This window comes from Nannospalax galili, unplaced genomic scaffold, assembly GCF_000622305.1.
Source record: "Nannospalax galili isolate Female #2095 unplaced genomic scaffold, S.galili_v1.0 scaffold269, whole genome shotgun sequence".
Taxonomy (NCBI): domain Eukaryota; kingdom Metazoa; phylum Chordata; class Mammalia; order Rodentia; family Spalacidae; genus Nannospalax; species Nannospalax galili.
In genome coordinates this window covers 676620-695061 of record NW_008359530.1, presented here as the reverse complement: position 1 = coordinate 695061, position 18442 = coordinate 676620, and the positions used below count along the sequence as shown (strand labels likewise).

Below are 18442 nucleotides of genomic sequence, written 5' to 3'. Positions count from 1 at the left end.
GCTACTTTTTTTTTAAAGTATTTTTTTTATATATATATAAATTACTTTATTTATGTTGTCTTTTTGAGACAGGGTCTCCCTGTAGCCCCAGATGGCCTGGAACTCACAGAATTCTGCCTGCCTCTTCCTCCCGAGTGCTGGGATTAAAGGCATGGGCCACCATGCCCAGCTAAACGTATTTTATTTGGTATTTTTATTTTATGTGTATGAGTGTATTGCTTGTGTGCATGTAAGTGTACCCGTGTCATGAAATGCTTGTGGAGGTCAGAAAAGGGCATCAGATCCTGTGGAAGTGGAGTTGTGGACAGTTGTTAGCCACCATGTGGGTGCTGGGAATCAAACTCAGGTCCTATGCAAGAGCAGCCAGTGCTTTTAACTACTGAGCCACCTCTCCAGTCCCCCTTAGCTACTTTTTTTTTTATATAGCGCAGGCCTACCTGCCTAGGGATGGCAACTCTCATAGTAGGCTAGGCTTTCCTACATCAATTAGCAATCAAGAAACTACCCTACAGATATGCCCACAGGCCAGCCTGATGGAGGAAATTCCTTGATTGAGGTTCCCTCTTCCCAGATGACTCTAGCTTGTGTCAAGTTGACAAAAATATTAACCAGCACATTCTTAACTCTTTAAGTAAGATTTTTTTTTTTTTTTTTTTTTGGTCTTTTTGAGTCAGGGTCTCCCTGTATTCTAAGCTGGCCTGGAACTCACTGTGTAGACCAGGCTGGCCTAGAACTCACAAAGATCTACCTGCCTTTGCCTCCCTGGGTGCTGGGATTAAAGACGTGTGCCACCACATGTGGCTGTAAGTTTTTTGTTTTGTTTTTAAGAAAATGGTTGCAAGTAACCTTATTTATGAGTTATAAATGGAAAGACATCTACCTTAGTGAATTGTAACACTTATTGTTATTAAATAATATTCTCCAAATTTCTGTAGAGATTCAATTAGATTCTTCTCAATATATCAGCTGCAGAGGTTAATAAATGATCCTAATAGTCATACTGAAGTACAGAGGGCACAAAATAGATAAAACAATCTTGAAAAATAATGAAGTTGATAAAAGTTACACTTTCTGATTTCTAAACTTACTACAGAGCTATTTTAATCAAATAATGTGATACTTTTTTAAAGGATAGAAATACAGACAAGTGGAGCAGAACTGAAAGTCCAGAAAACAAAATCTTCATAATTATGTTTAATTTATTTTCAACAAAGGTGCTAGGACAGTTCAATGAAAAAGAATTTCTTTTGAACAAATAGTGTTAGAAAAACTCAATGTTCACTTTTTTTAAAAAATGTGTATAAGTGTTTTGTCTGCATGTATATATATGCACTGGTGCTTGCAATGGTTGTGGAGGCCAGAATAGGGGATCAGAGCCCCTGAAACTGGAGTTACAGATGGTTGTTAGCTGCCATGTGGATGCTGGGAACTGAACCTGGGTCCTCTGCAAGAGCAGCCAGTGCTCTTAACCACTGAGCCTTCTCTCCGGCCCCAGCAGTGCTCAGTCTTTTCTGTCTGCAATGAGCAGTGACAGTAACAAGGTTGGCTAATGTGTGTAGACACTGGAGTCCTATATGTTGCTAGTGAGATATTAAAGCCACTTTGGAAAATATTTCTTTAATTCTTCTAAATATTAGGCATAGAGTTCAGGTAAAAAATCAAGAGGACAACCCCCATCATACCCAAAGAATATTTTTTTGCTATAGACCTCAATGTAACAATTGTGTGATATGTATGATGAGCATGTGGGTGCACTCATGCATAGTGGAGGCCGGAGGACAACTTTTGTGCATCAGTTCTGTCTTTCCACTGTGGACTTTGGCATTGAACTCAAGTCTGAGGCTTGTGAAGCAACTGCTTTTACCTGCTGAGTTATCTCACTACCTCTGTTTCTTTTCTTTTTAATGTTAGGTTAAATAATCTGGACTTCAGTGAGAAATACTATTTTTGTATAAATATTATAGATGACAAAAGTTACTTTAGGACTTTGTGGGGAGTCATAAATATTTCAAAGAAAAGAAAACAGAAGTAAGTAGATGGGTCTAACTCCTGACTAGATCAAGGGAGTGAGAATGGAGTAATGAGAGACCTTAGGAAGATTGACAAGGTTTCCTGCTTGGTGTGCTTTGGCACGGAGGTGATGTTTGTTTAGGGTTGAGGGTAGGTTGAGAAGATCAAGCTGGTGCAAAGATGCTGCTGAAAGATACAGAAAATGAGAACCAGACACACTCCTTTCATGTGGTCCAGGCTGGCCTTGAACTTGCTATGTAGCCAGAGATACTTTTGAACTTCTGATCCTCCTGCCTCTATTTTCTGTGTGCTGAAGGTTTTTGCTCTCCTGCCCAGTTTTGTGGGGAGCTGGAGATCAAACCTAGGACTTTGTGCATGCTAGGCAAGCACTCTACCAACTGAATTACATCCCCAAGACATACATATTTTTTGAAGGTGTCCCAGTGACCCTCTTAGTGCAGAAAAGGGAGCATGTATACCTAGGACCACAGAGGAAGTAGAGGGTGGAGAGCCAGGGAAGGTGAGATTGAGTTATGTCTGAACTAACTGGAAGAAATTCATCAAAAGAAAACATAGAAGTCAAATCATGATTTTTTTTTTTTTTCTTAAATTCGTTTTTCTGAGATAGAATCTCACTGTGTGGCCCACCTGGCTGACCTACAGTCAGTCCGTCCTCAGCGTCAGCCTCCTAAGTGCTGGGACTAGAGGTGTGGACTACCACACCCAGCATCAGTTTGATTAGCTGCTGTTTTTGCTCTTTATTTGCCCTTTCCCCTCCTTTCTTGTGTGGTGTTTAATGGTCATTTTGCCTCTTCTCAAGGGTCTACCGCTACCAGTCCCATGACTATGCCTTCAGCAGTGTAGAGAAGCTAATGCACGCCATTGGAGGGGACGACTACGTTGGGCTGCTTAACCACACACTCCGTGAAAGCCTGCAGAGAGCAGGCTTCTCTGAAACGTTCCTCAACGAAATGGTTGCTCCTATCATGAGGGTCAATTTTGGCCAAAGCATGGACCTCAACGCCTTTGTGGGTAAGCCAGGACTGGCAAAAATCAGGGGAGTTTAACAAAAGGACTTAATTGATATTGCGGTAGCTGCTGGCTTCCGGCCCTAGCTGGGAGCAGCTTCCTTTCACAGCTGCAACATTTTTTTGAGTGTGACAGAGTCTCACTATGTAGCCCTGGCCAACCTGGAACTCACTATGTAGACCAAGCTGCAGGCTGGCTTGGAACTCACAGAGATCTACCTGCTTCTGTCTCTGAAGTCTTGGGATTAAAGACATGCTAGCTTCTGAAGTTCAGTGCTTCTCACCTGGGTGAGACCTGCCCTTGAGGGTCATCTGGTAGTGTCTGGGGATGTTTGGAGCAGAGCGTCTAAGTAGGCAGGAGAGTAGGTAGTGGCTACTTGCCTACCAAGACAGAATTAAAGCATATTTTTGTCTCCCATTGACAGGGGCGGTGTCATTGACAGCTGCCGATTCCAACCTTTGGGCTGTGGAAGGTGGTAATAAAGTAGTTTGCTCAGGGCTCCTTCAGGCTGCCAACAGCAATCTTATATTTGGCTCAGTAATGTCCATAGAGGAGAAAACAAGGACCAAGCAGACAGGTAAGCCTGAACTTTCATTGTTCCTGGTTATTCCTGGAGAAAATGATGGCTCAGGGAGAAAAAACGTTTCACATATATGTGTTCAAATTTTTAAAAATTTGTGTGTTGTATACACACATGTGTGTGCATGTGGTGGCCACTAGAGGATGTAGGGTGTTCTGCTCTCTCACTCTCCACCTTTAATTTGAGACAGAGTCTCATTCTGAACTTGGAGCTAGGTTGGCAGCCGGCAAGCCCTAGTGATTCTCTTGTCTTCACACCTCCCCAACAGAACTGGAGTTTCAGCTGCATGTGACCATGCCTAGCTTTTTACCTGGGTGCTGGGGATTTGAATTCAAGTCCTCATGCCTGTGCAGCAAACTCTCTTACCCATCGAGCCATCTCCCCAGCCCAGAAAAACTTTTCTTCTGGGATCTCTTACAAGGTTATAGAACAGTGGAACTTTACACTGAACATACAGAAATGCTCCCAGCTGTGTTCAAGGGCACAGGTATGGCTCAAGGGATATAGAGAAAATCTCATTCATAGAGGAAAGGTTCCACATTTTGTTCTTACTAACAGTCTGAATAGAAATTTGTCTCCAGTGTAATACAATTGGATAATTCTCCCTTAACTTTTTAGAATTGTAGAGAAACTATTAAAAGAGAATTATGGACTTTTGGCGAGCTAGGGAGATGACTCAGTGGGTAAGATCGCTTGCTAGATGGCTGGGCGTGGTGGCGCAAGCCTTTAATTCCAGCACTTGGGAGGCAGAGGTAGGCGGATCTTTGTGAGTTTGAGGCCAGCCTGGTCTACATAGTGAGTTCCAGGACAGCTGGGGCTACAGGAAGACCCTGTCTCAAAAAGACAAAAAAATAAAAAATTAAAAAAAAAAAGATCGCTTGTTATACAAGCATAAGGACCGGCGTTCAGATCCACAGTACTTGTGTGAAAAAAAGAAAAAAAAGGTAGATGTCCTGCTCACACTCCTGTAACCCCAGCGCTGTGGGGAGCAAAGATCAGAGGACTGCTGGGGCTTGCTGCTAGATCCAGGTTCAGTGAGAGACTCTGTCTCAAGGAATAAGGCAGAGAGTAACTGAGCAGGACACCCAATGTCCTCTGGCCTCCGTGTGCACACATAGGCATACACACCTGCCTTCACATGTATGCATACACCATACATTTCTCTCTCTCTCCTCTCTCTCTCTCTCTCTCTCTCTCTCACACACACACACACACACACACACACAGGAATTATGGGCTGGGGAATGTATCTTGGTTGGATAGAGTGTTTACCTAGCATGCATGATGCCATGGGTTTGATTCCCACATTAATGAAACAATATGTGATTGGCATAGACCTATAATCCTAACACTTCGGGGGTGGGGGGAGCATCAGAAGGTTAAGTTTCTCTTTGGCAACATTGTGAATTTGAGAATAGCCTGGGCTACATGAGATCCTGTCTCAGAAATAAAAACAGGGCTGAGACGATAGCTCAATCAGTAAAGTGCTTGCTGTGTAAGCTTGAGGACTTAAGTTTGAGCCAGCACCCGCATAAAAACCTGACCATGGTGGTAAGTGCTTGTAATCCTGGTGTTGGGGAAGTGAGACAGACAGGCACATCCTTGGGGCTCACTGGCAGCCAGCCTAGCCTAGTTGATGAGCTCCAGTGAGACCCTGTCCCAAAAATAAGGTTAATGGCTCTTGAAAGATGACACCTGAGGGGTGACCTCTGGCTTCCACGTGAAACATGGGGGCACGCACACACACACACACACACACACACACACACACACACACACATTTATATCTATTTTACATATATATGAATGAACAGACCAAAAAAGTAAAATTTGGGGGTTGTTTTTTGGTTTTTTTGAGACACACCTGTAGCCCCAGCTGGCCTAGAACTTGCTAGTGGACCAGGCTGGCCTTGATTTCACAGAGATCCACCTGCCTCTGCCTCTCAAGTGCTGGGATTAAAGGCGTACACCACCATATCCAGCTGCAGAATTATTTTTAGAAGACATGAAATTTAGTATGTTAGAAGCACTAAGAAATGTATGCTTCTCTGTTCTCTCTAGGAAACCCCACAAAGATGTATGAAGTGACCTATAAAACAGGATCTGAGACCCATTCGGACTTCTATGACATCGTCCTTGTGGCTACTCCACTGAATCAGAGAATGTCCGGCATAACTTTCCTTAACTTTGACTCGCCCATCGAGGAATTCCAGGAACCATACCAACACCTGGTGACCACGCTTGTGAAAGGAGAACTGAATGCCACTCTCTTCAGCTCCAGATCCCAGGATCAGTTTGGCCTCTCTGTGATTCTAGTTACTGATAACTCAGATATGTTTATTAACAGCTTATCGATTGTGTCCCCCGTAAAAGAAAAGGAGAGGCCTGCCCTGGCGGGAGGTGGAACGCACGTGTGGAAGACCTTCTCCAGGGACGTTCTTACCAAAGAGCAGATCTCAAAGCTCTTTCTGTCGTACGATTATGCTGTTCGGAAGACGTGGCTGTCATATCCGCACTACCAGCCCCCGCAGAAGTGCCCGTCCATCATCCTCCACGACCGGCTCTATTACCTCAATGGCATCGAGTTCGCGGCCAGCTGCATGGAGATGAGCGCCATCGCTGGCTACAATGCTGCGCTCCTTGCCTACCACCGCTGGAACGGGAATGCAGACATGATCGACCAGGACGGCCTGTATGAGAAACTTAAGACAGAGCTGTAACAGAGCACTGGCCCCTCCCACTCCTGGTTCCCAGAGCATCCCAGTGGCAAAGGACAGAATCTGAGCAGAGATGATTTTGAATCATTTAACAGCCATCCCTGTGGGTCATGAGGAAACAAACGGTTCTGTAGACAACTTCATCCTTAGCCATACCTAGAATGTTTTCACTCCCTGCACCCTTTTCTCAGGGGAGTGATGGTGGTGGTGGTGGTGGTACTGGGGATTGAACCCAAGGCCCTGTGTGCTAGGCAGGCACTCCACCACTGAACTGAGTGAGCTACAACACCTCTTTTTGGTTTTTCTTTTGAACTTGCAGTCATCTTGCCTCAGCCTTTCCAGTAGTGGATTACAGGCCTGTGTTGCCAGGCTCGGCTCTTAACTACTTTGGGAAACATTGGTAGTGTTTCCCAGACTTGCCCGATCAGAAAAATTGCCTGAAATTTGATAAACATCTGATTTGGATTCAGTAGAGTGGGCAGGGGCCTAACATTTCAGTTATATTATAGAGCAGTCTTCCTTCAGTCCTTCCCCTCCCTCCCTCTCTCTGTCTTCTTGCCTGTTGCTTTGTTTTGCTTTTGGGAGTTTTTGAAGCTGGGTCTTACTTTGTATTCCAGGCTGGAATTCATTATGTAACCCTAGGATAGCTTTGAACTCAAAGGCATCCTCCTGCCTCAGCCTCCCAAGTTCTGGGACACAGGCATGAGCCACCACTCCTGGCAGTTTACACCTTTTTGATGTAAATGTGCTCCAGCCTAAAGTCATGACTTTGAGAATGTGATTTTTGATTGCTTCTGTCTTGATTATATTAGGAAGATTCAGAAGTCTTAAGAGTATAACCTTAGTAGTTTCTACAGAAATTTCCTGTAAAATGGGAACCAGATACAGGCTATCAATTGAAAAAATTGGTATTGTAATACTAGGCCCTCATGTGAGGATTGAACCCAGGACCTTGAGCATCCTAGGCAAGTGCTCTACCACAAAGCTACATTCCCAGCCCTGAGAGCTTTGGGTCCCACATAGAAAGTGGGATTTCCTGGGTTGAGGTTGGAGTTTTAGGCATTGTAACTTTATCAAGTTCAAGCTTCCAGCATGCAGCCATAAATGAGAGGATCCCAGACATGGGATTAGAACATCTGCAGAGGGTTTTGAGTGCCTTAGGAGTGCTAAGCAACCCAACCCAAGCCCAGAGATGCATGCCACAGGAAATGACTGCTGAGTGAGGCCTTTCACTCAGTGAAGACTTCAGCAGTGAGCTTTGGGAAGAAGCACTGGCACTCTTTAATAAGAGCAGAGGCAGCTTGGTAAGGCCAGAGCAGTCGATGCTAGAATGAAGTCTTCAGGGTCAGGGGTACTTGATCCAGCGCAGCAGGAGTGAAGCATCAGATAGTGGATGAGAGGCTGTTGCTGAAATCTTAAGACAGTGGCTGTCAGCCATGGCTGCACTTCAGAGTCAGCTGTAGACCTACAAGCTTCTTGTATGCAGCCCAATTTAAGAAATCCAGCTTTCTGTCCACTGCCCAAGGCCAAGAATGATTGTCATAGCCACTGGTGGAACAAAACAAGTCAAAGCTGGTGAATTCCAACTGCTACCAGGTATTGTTATTAAGGGGAAAAAATTACCTTTCCAGGCATGGTGGTGAATGCCTGTAATCCCAGCACTTGGGTGGCAGAGCCAAGGGGATCAGGAGTTCAGGGGCCAGCCTGGGCTGTAACAAGACTCAGTTTCAAGGGATAAAAAAACAACTTCCTTCACCAGATTATAGTAGTGACTACATCAGTAAAACAGTGTAAGAGAATGCAGATTCTTTGTAAAAATTATTTCTTTCCCTAATAGAATTGTAAATATTAATGTGCGAATAAAGCTGATATATTTGATATAGTGACAGGAATAAACTCCTAGTTTATCAAAAGCTTGGCTTTTTTCTAATTTGTTCAGAGACATTTGTATTTTTTCCTGTTGTGGTTTTAATGAAGACAGTTTGAAGAGAGTGGAACACTGTTGCAGACTGATACAGGGTTCCCCATCTGAGGGGGTATGTTTCTTGACTCCCAGTGAGTGCCTGAAATTGAGAAGCAGAACCCCATATGCAGGTTTTTCATACAGTACAAACATACCTGTGATAAAGTTTTAATTTATAAATTTGGCACACAAAAATTGTAACAATACACCATTATGAAAGTCAGTTAGAACTCACAATGTATTTTTGGCATTTTCCATTGAGCATTTTCAGACCATGGCTGGCTGCAGAGATCAGCAAAAGCAATTCCCCCTAAGGGAGGATTGCTGCAAATAGAGAGAAATATAAGATGAATAAATGCCAGTGGTTTTTTTTTTTTTTTTTTTTTTTTTTTTTTTTTTAAAAGGCAGGGTCTCCCTGCAGCCCCAGCTGGCCTGGAACTCACTATGTAGACACCAGGCTGGCCTTGAACTCACAGAGATCTGCCTGCCTCTGCCTTCCAAGTGCTGGGACTAAAGGCATATGCCGCCATGCCTGGCTTCCTGCCAACTTTTAAATTTAGTTTGTAATGGGATGTGTTTGGGCTTGTAACTTAAAATGCTGGTATTACCTCCAACTTATATCAAACTCTCCAGCAGTCCAGCAGTGTAAAAGAGATTGCTTTCTCCAAACCAAAGCAGGTTGTGAGCAAGCCTGGCATTATCAGGTGGTTTCAATGGAACAGCTGTGTTAAAAGGGTACTTTGTTTTTTTCCGGGAGAGATAAATACTTTTAGAGTCTGCTACTCCAGGCACATTCTGCCCTTTTAAGGTAACAACAGCATTAAAGAATAAGTTGATGAGGGGCTGGAAAGATGGCTCAGCAGTTAAGAGCACAGGCTGCTCTTACAGAGGACCCAGGTTTGGTTCCCAGCATCCACATGGTAGCTAACAACCATCCTTAACTCCAGTTCCAGGAGATCTGACGCCCTCTTCTGGCCTGTATGGGCACTGCATGCACATGGTGCACTTAACATACTATACACATAAAATTAAAACAATTTGACAAAAAGAAACACACTAGTAGAGGATTCCTGTTTTAGAGAGAGCATGCCCCCGTTTCTACTGAAGTTGGTAGGAAGGCTGCAAGGGCCACATGAAGCCAGCTCCAGAGGGTGTCTAGCTGAGTTGCACCTGCATCACAGTGACCAGGAATGAGAATTAGAACACTGCTGGGCCATCCCAAGGGTTTCCTGTTCAATGTGTGTGTAGTGGGATAGAGGACTTGAGTTTCTGAGCTGTTCCAGGGTGATGCTATTGTTTTGGAACCACACTTGGAGGATAGTGGCTCCCTTGGTTGAAGAAAATCAAAAGTGAAGATTTAAAACACTGCTGAAGAGCGAACTTCATATCACCCCTTTCCGCTGTGATTCAACTGTTTCCTCTAGCTGTTCTGTTGACATTTTCTTTTTTTTAAAATATTTTTATTTATTATTTTTATTTTATGTGTTATGCCTGCATGTAGGTAAGTGCACCCATGTCATGCAATACTCAAGGAGGACAGAAGAGGCTGTCAGATGCCCTGGAAATGGAGTTACGGACAGTTGTCAGCTGCCATGTGGGTGCTGGAATTCGAACCCGGGTCTTCTGCAAGAACAACCAGTGTTCTTAACTGCTGAGCCAACTCTCTAGCCCCCGTTGTTGACAATGCTATGAAGAGGAAATGCAACAGACATATGCCAAATGCACTAGGCTGTTACGTACTTACTTATGTACACTGTACACTGACTGGAAATTCACAGAATTTTTACCAGATCAGAAAATGAACAGGCCTCAAGTCATTGCCTGATTCCTCATGTTAGGGTTAGGATGCAGCAATCTGTCGTGTCTTTCCTGAGCATGCAAGTCATGAGTGGTTAAGTTGTGGCCCACATTGTTACCACCTTCTCACGACTATAGCACACTGGAATGTTTTTCTCTGAAATCTATTTCTACTAAGAATTCCTACCCACTTAATGATTATTGCTAAAAAATAAACAGCTATGTCATCACTTCCTGTGTGGTAGTTACTTCTGTTGAAATACTTTTAGAATATAGATGTATGGGTTGACCATCCCTAACTGAAATACTCCAAAATCTGAAACTTTGGAAATACCAGCATGATGCTACAAAAGAAATAGTTGACATGTTATCTCATGTGACTAGTTGTAGTCTAAATGCTGGCACACTAAAAACACTGTAAAGTTAGTTACCTGTGCACAAAGTGCATGAGCTGCAGTGACATAATTGAATTTCATGTTTAGGTTTGAGTCCCAGTCCCAAGATAGCTCATGTATACAAGGATTCCAAAACCTAAAATCTGAGATTTAGGTTCTAGAGAGAGAACTCAGTGGTTAACAACACTTCTTCCTCTTCCAGAGGACCCGATTCAGTTCCCAGAACCCCCTTTGGACAGTTCACAATCCCCTGTAACTCTAGCTCCAGGGGATTTGACACCCTCTTCTGATCTCTCTGGGCACTTGAAAGCGTGAAGCGCATACACACATACAAACAAACACAAACACGTAACAAAAAAAAGAAAAATAACACTATTTCTACATTCAAAACTATTCAAAACATCTGAAAAAGTATATATATTTTTTAATTAGGCTTTTGTGTGTATGCTTGGGTGTGGGTATGTGCATGTGAATGCAGGTGCCGGCAGAGGCTAGAGGTGTCGGTTCCTACTGCAGCTGAATTATACAGGTGGTTGTGAGTCACTTGATGTGGGTGCTGGGAACCAAACTCCAGTCTTCTATAGAGCAGCACATGGTCTTAACCAATAAGCCATCTCTCCAGCTCTGAAAAAGCATTTTTGATTATTACAAAAGTTCATTTAGCAAAAACTTTCATATGAAAATGCACCTGACCTGATTTATTATCTTCATCAAACCAATGTTTTTATATTTATTATTATTATTGGTCTTTTTGAGGCAGGGTTTTCCTGTAGTCACAGCTGGCCTGGATTTGCTATGGAGACCAGGCTGGCCTCGAACTCACAGAGATCTGCCTACCTCTGCCTCCCGAGTGCTGGGATTAAAGGTGTGTACCACCACACCTGGCTATTATTTTTATTTTATGGACAGTTGTTAGTTGCCATGTGGGTGCTGAGAATTGAACCTGAATCCTCTGCAAAACAGCCAATGCTCTTAACTGCTGAGCCATCTCTCCAACCCGCAATGATGATTTTTTTTTTTGCGGGGGGGTCTTTTTGAGACAGGGTCTCCCTGTAGCCGCAGCTGTCCTGGAACTCACTATGTAGACCAGGCTGGCCTTGAACTCACAGAGATCCACTTGCCTCTGCCTCCCAAGTGCTGGGATTAAAGGCATGCACCACCACACCCGGCCCCCAATGATGATTTTTAATATTCTATGCTGGGGGAATTTTCCCCCCGCCACAGGAACCACCAAGTTTTAAACCATGTCATGAAACTGCTGAGGACCGTTATAGGAAATCTACATCTAGATTGCAGGGTAATAAACTTTTCTTTATCTTTACACAGGAACTTTAATCCATATCACAGAGAGTAATCAGCCTCCTGTGGGCTGAGATTACAGGTGTATACTACAGCTGGCTCTGAAATAATAACTAACTTTTGAAGTGATTTAAAAGAATGGTTTAAAATATTATTGTAGAAGTAGTCAAAAAATACGTCCAATGTTGGAGAGATGGCTCAGCAGTTAACAGTGCTTGCTGCTCTTCTAGAACAGTTCATACCCCAGCACCCATGTCTAGTGGATTATAAACATTTCTAGCTCCAGCTCCAGGGGAATCTACAGGCATCCACACACACGTGGCCTATACTCACACATACCTATGAAATAAAAAGAACTTAAGAAGTTGGGGATCTAGCTTAGTGGATGAAGTTGTACTTTTAATACAGTACCACTGGGGTGGGGGGGGGAATTCAGCAGGAAGACAAAAAAGCTACCAATTAGGTCTTCTTATCTTGTTATCACCTCATGGGGGTCTATACATTTACTTTTTTTTTTTTGTCTGAGATAGGGTCTTCCTGTAGCTCTAGCTGACCTGAACTCTCTATGTAGACCAGGTTGGCCTTGAACTCAAGCCCAGCATTACACATTTGGGCTCACTGCTTATAATACCAGGGTTCCATTCCAAAAGGAAAAAGAGCTTAGGAAAAGAACAATATGTGAGAAAAGGCCTTGGAAGAAACATTGCTCTGAGCTCATGTTTACTGCCTAGCATGCAGGAAGCGCTGGGTTCCATTCCTAGCACTGCAGAGAATCAGGTGTGTACACCTGTAATCCCAGCAACTCAGAGGTGCAGGTGAAGGCAAAAGGAACAGTTCAGGGTGAACTTAGCCAGTCCAGCCTGTCCTGAGACTCTCCAAGTACTCAGAGGCTGTCTTCATCCAGAGGAGGTAGCAGCCATGCCTTATTTGGGACTGTTATGGTTTGAACTTAAAATGTCCCCACCCCAGGCTCATGATTTGGATGCTTGTTCTCCAGCTGGGGGTGTTAGTTTGGGAGGCTGTGGAACTTTGAGAGGTGGGGGTTCTTGCTGGAAGGTCTGGGCGTGACCCCGGGTACCTGTTGCCTTCTCTGCTTCCTGTGTGCTGGGATGTGGACAGCTGTCTTCTGCCTTATGCTCCCACTGCACATGAAGCCCTGCCCAAGCACTTGGGGCCTGGCAACTGCGGACTGAAACCCTCTAAACTGAAGGTTTTAGAAATAAACCCTTCTCCCTTATATTTTTTGTTAGGTATTATTATGGTCACAGCGATAGAAAAGCAGCTAGTTGAGCCATTCTAAGAAACTCCATAGGGCTCAGGGATCGAATCCACATGCAGATGAGCTAAATCAGCTGAAAACAAAACTAGCCCTTTTTAATCTCTTGAATATTCAGAGCAGATGAAATGAGAGCCTCAGAATGGGGTTGTGAAGGACAAGACCTTTCCTTTTAATGGAAGGTAAAGTCTCACGGAGTCACTTCATTAGGACAGCTTGTGTCTGATCAAGTTAACTATACTCATCAGGGCTGTGATTATATGTGAGACCCATTAATGTATAACTGTACCTCAGAGGGCCTGGATTACACTAGACAATAAGTAAGGCAACCCCTAGAACACCAACTCTGTGCCAAAATCATCAAAAAGCTGCCCAAAGCTAGCTAGTTCCAACACTGCGTGCCATATCCCTTTGAAGATTGTCAAGTGGGTTTCCCCCAGAGGCCTGAGGCTGTGGGACTTCACGCAGCAGTTTTGGTTGACATTTTCCAACCAGAAAACCAGCTGTCTGGTTGACAGCTTGATTGAGGCCTATCCTTTAAGCACAGGAATCTGTTCAATTCGCTTGAGTTAATGGACGGACATTATTCCTGGCTATGGCATGCCTGAATCCATTTGGTGATAATGGCCCTGCCTTCATGTCCACAGTAATAGAACAGCAGGTTCTATTACAAGTTCTCTGGAGATATATGGCCCAGAGACCTTTATTGACAGGCTACACATTAGAGAAAATTGTTTGTCTATAATCGCAGCAATGTGGGGGGAGGCAGTCAGGTGGATCCCTGGGGTTTGCTGGCTAGCCAATGTGTCCAAATGGCATGGTGAGCCCCAGATTCAGTGAGAGACTGTCTCAAGGGAACAAAGGAGAGTTTGATAGAGTTGAACACCTGGTGTTCTCTGGCCTCTACACCAGTGTATATGGGTGCACACACCTGCATAAAACACACACACATATATGCAGGACACAGACTATAGCCAAAGTATGTCAAGAAATGAATCTAACATGGGAAAAGGTACTGTCTGTGGCTCTCCTCGCATAGGATGGCTTCTACAAGAAGGCTACAATGGAGTGCTTATGAATTTTGTATGTACCAGATTCTTTCAGGCCACCATAAGGGGAACATTTAGTTGACATGATGGTGCTGGGGACAGGGCTCAGTGGTAGAGACTCCTAATAGCATGTTTGAGGCTCTGGGTTCAGTTCTCAGTATCACAAAAAAAGAAAACATGAACAGCTTAACCTAATTGTCATGATTTGCTTCCTTTAAGGAGGCCTTGATGCTTAGTGATTAAGAGCACTGGCTGTTTTTTGCAGAAGACATGGGTTCAAATCCCATGCTAACAACCATCTCTTAACTCCAGTTCTAAGGGACCAGACACTCTCTTCTGATCTCCAAAGGCACAGCACGACACAGGTGTACCTACCTACATGCAAGTCTAACGCTCAGGCCTTACCTTACTTACAAGGGGTAGAGGATCCTTTCTACCCTTTCTAAGTGGTAGACTGAGTCCTGGGACAGTCAGGAACCCAAGGATCAACTGATGAGAAATGGACAAGTTCTTAAGACTGTGCTCTTAACCACTCACTCCTCTCCACAGCTTGTAGGCATTAGTTACTTGCAAAGGTATGACTCCCCTGACCCTTTGGTTTACTCAGAGTTGCCTGTCTGGCAGTTCTTTTAGAAGGTGTTAAATCTCAAGAGACAAGATCCATCTTAAACTACCATGTATTAGGTCTTCATTGCTTTTATTTTGTAGCCCAACTAAGCTCCAGTTTGTGGATGGATATAGTTGTTTCTGAAGTCCATCATGAGGCTGATGGCTGGGTATGCAGAGCGCCCTTTGGTGGGTCACTGGCAGGCTACCTGGGAAAAGGGCAGCCAATCTGTGTGACAGAGATTTTCTATTTGGGTCAGAAACTGAGAATGTTATTTTTTCCACTACATGGTGGGAGCTGCCCCTCTTCTCTAGGAAGCAGAACCCTAAAACATTTAAAATCAAGGGTGAGGAAAGCAATGTGTAAAAGCTAACCTATTAGAATGCATAAAACTGCTCGAAAACAGGCTCAACCAAGAACCACTTCTACATTCAGAACACCAGAAAAGCATTTGAGTACTACAAAAGTTTATTTAGCAAAAACTTCCATATGAAAATGTACACGACCAGATTTTACGTCATAGTAAAACAGGCCCTTTGGAGAGGGAACATGGACTGCTCTGCTGAACAGCCATTGTTTAAACTCGTTCCAAGGCTTCTAACATGATGATACTGTTTCCTCGTATGACCTGGAGAAAGAAAAATCAATTTGAAAAGAGCAATTCATTTAAAAGACAAACCAACAATCAAAGAATTTTCACCAGAGCCCGGTGTGGTGTGGCAACACACAACTTTAATCCCTACACTAAGGAGGCAGAGGTAGTAGTTCTCTGCAAGATCAAGCTCAGCCTGGTCTGCATAGCCATGGCTACAGGAGACCCTGTCTCAAAAAACAATGTAACAACAAAATTTTCATCAAATCAATAATTATTTTTCAGTATCATGGCAGTGATGTTTCTTTCAAGCCACAGGGGCACCAAGTAAGTCTTTAAATCACAACATGAAGTAGCACCTTTAATCTCAGCACTCAGAAGGCAGAGGCTGGTGGATCATAGTGAGACCTTCAAACAGGGTAGGGAGGGGGAGAGAAACAACACAAAGCCAACTAACTCAACTCCTTAGAAGAAATCCACACTGAGACTGAAAGTAAAAAAGTAATAATTAACTTTGAGATGTCTGGTCATTGTAATTTAGCTTCCCGAGCACCAGGGTTATAGTATGTCTACCTAGCCAGCTGTGTTTTCATTTTTAAGAACTATAATCCACATTCTAGAGTAGCTATTATCATGACACTTAGCTTTTTGAGGGCCAAGATTACAGATGTATAAATCGTAGACATGCACCACTCACTATACCTGGTATAGTAACATAAACTTTTGATTTGAAATGATATAAAATTATTTACAATATTATCATACAAGTAAAAACAGTAAAAAAGTGGTCTATCTTCACCTTTCTGCTGTCAGTGGATGAAGCCATTATTTTCAATCTCGAGCACCATATGTAGAAAAAAAAATGGAGGCAAGAGGTAGAGGAAAAAAGGCTAACAATTAGGACCCACATTCCTTCATGGAGGCCTTATATTTACCTTTAAAAAAAAATTTTTTTTTTTGGTCTTATTAAGACAGGGTTTCCCTGAAGCCCTGCTGGCCTGGAACTCGCTATGTAGACCAGGCTGGCTTCAAACTCACAGAGATCCACCTGCCTCTGCCTCCTGAGTGCTGGGATTAAAGGGGTGCGCCACGCCTTTTAGTAGTGTGGATTTACTACTCTGAGGTACAGTGTCCTATGCCAGACAAACAGCAATTCAAAATTCGGGTCTTTCTGACAAATACCAGAACTTTTCTTTTGTGGCCACAGAACTGTTGCCTAATAAATGCAAAACTGTTGACTTCTAAAATGAAGGCTCAGCTGTGTGTGTTGGCCCAGCCTGTAATCCTAGCACTTGGGGAGGCTGAAGTAGGTTAGTTGAGTTCCTGGCCATACAGATACTATCTCAAATAAAAACCCCAAACCAAATGAAAGCTTAATATTCATTATTTCTCTTCAGGTTTAACTTATTTTTCTCTCATGTGAATGGCTGTCATTATGTTTAGCCGTTGTAAGTGTTCCCTTATCTATTTTTGTATTTTATTATCTTTATTTTATGTGTATATTGTCTGCACGTAAGTACACCCATGTCGTTAAATGCCTGCAAGGTCAGAAGGGGGTGTCAAATACCCCTGGAATTGGAATTAAGGACAGTTGTTAGCTGCCATGTGGGTGCTGGGAATCAAACCTAGATCCTCTGGAAGAACAGCCAGTGCTTTTGACTACTGAGCCATCTCTCCAGCCCCTGATTATTTATTTTTAAAATTAGAATGTGATAAACTAAAAATCTAAGTTAACTATGATCACATATAAACTACTGTGTAAATTGTGAACCAGCAGCTCTGTAGTATATGGGTGTTAGAAATGTAAACTTTGGGGCGAGAGAGATGGTTCAGTGGTTAAGAGCACTGGATGCTCTTCCAGAGGACCTGGGTTTAATTCCCAGCACCCTCATGGTGGCTAACAACTATCCATAACTCCAGTTCCAAGGGATCTGATGCCATCTTCAGACCTCCGAGGCATTGCACAACATGGGTGCACGTACATACATGCAGGCAATACATTCATACACATTAAAAAAACAAACAAAAAAACAAACAAAAAAAACCCCCCCAAAAACTATGGAGCAATATTCCCAGGCCTGAAACCTGCACTTTAACAAGATAGTCTAAGGGCATCATTTGCAAGTTAGAGATTTTTCGCTGTAATCAGAGTCTGGTTATACCTTCCTCTATAGAACAAAGCTCAGAAATGATTTCCAACAGCAGTTTCAAAACTTATATTCTGAGAAGGTTCCACAGAGGAGAGATCTTATCTACAAGTGGAATATTATTACAGATTAGTCCATAGTAAATCTAGAGAGGAAATGGAAAGTCCCAATCTTTCCTGTTATTTGCCTTTCATAGGACAACTAACTAGAATTTAGTCCAAGAATTTGATATAAGGGAAGCAAATGCACATTCCCAAAACACTACCAGCAGCTACTAGAGTCTCTAGAAGCCCACCACCTTTACTCACCACCATTCCAATGTTATTCTGCTGCCCACTAGTTGCCATCTCCACACATTCATCGATCACAAGATTCATAAAGGGATCAAAGCCCCGCAGTATTCCTTGGACATGTCTGCCACCATTTAACTTCACTACAAAAAGGGAAAACAAGTTTCAATAAAATTATTAACTATCAACCATCCATCACAAATCATGTGGGAAAAGAAAGAGGTGGCTGGCATGTGTGACCCCTATCCTTATTAGGTGTCAAACACTGGGCAAACATTTTATTTTTACATTCCCCATATTTTAATTTATTAAGAATCTTACAAAGAAGCCAGGAGTGGCTTCTCATGGCTGTAATCCCAGCACTTGGCAGACTGAAGAACTACTTTAAGTTTTGAGAACAGACTGGGATGCACAGGAGACCCTGTCTTGGCCCCTCCTCAAAAACACACCCCCAACTTGTATAAAGCAATATTATCTTTACACAAAGGAACTAAAATTCCAAGTAATAGGGTTCAAAGTTACAGAGCTGCTGTATGGTAGAGTCAAAATGAAGGCTAAAGCTACTAAAGATGTTTTTAATTCTTAAAAAAAAAATTTTTTTTAAAAAAAAAGCTGGGCGTGGTGGCACATGCCTTTAATCACAGCACTCGGGAGGCAGGCAGATCTCTGTGAGTTCAAGGCCAGCCTGGTC

General features: G+C 43.1%; 2 protein-coding genes across 4 annotated transcripts in view; one reads left to right on the top strand and one right to left on the bottom strand.

Moving 5' to 3' along the window:
• The window catches only part of Pcyox1 (prenylcysteine oxidase 1), a 15776-nt gene extending 7527 nt beyond the window's left edge, over positions 1-8249 (top strand). Inside the window, exons 4-7 of one of the 2 annotated variants that reach the window (XR_606877.3) lie at positions 2831-3042; positions 3464-3616; positions 5681-6443; positions 6738-8249. Coding sequence is in view for 1 of the 2 variants with exons in the window: in XM_008823248.3 (XP_008821470.1) it covers positions 2831-3042; positions 3464-3616; positions 5681-6339 (1024 nt within the window). In the remaining variant the exon portion in view is untranslated. Of the gene's footprint in view, positions 1-2830; positions 3043-3463; positions 3617-5680 lie in introns of both variants that reach the window. The other variant, XM_008823248.3, reaches the window with a different exon arrangement.
• Positions 8250-15172: 6923 nt separating this feature from the next.
• Snrpg (small nuclear ribonucleoprotein polypeptide G) overlaps positions 15173-18442 on the bottom strand; it is a 6646-nt gene continuing 3376 nt past the window's right edge. For both annotated transcript variants that reach the window (XM_008823247.3, XM_029558745.1), the window contains 2 exons: positions 17770-17894; positions 15173-15350 (listed from right to left, as the gene is read on the bottom strand). In XM_008823247.3, coding sequence (XP_008821469.1) covers positions 15300-15350; positions 17770-17894 — 176 coding nt within the window. In that variant the 3' untranslated portion in view covers positions 15173-15299. The remainder of the gene's footprint in view (positions 15351-17769; positions 17895-18442) is intronic.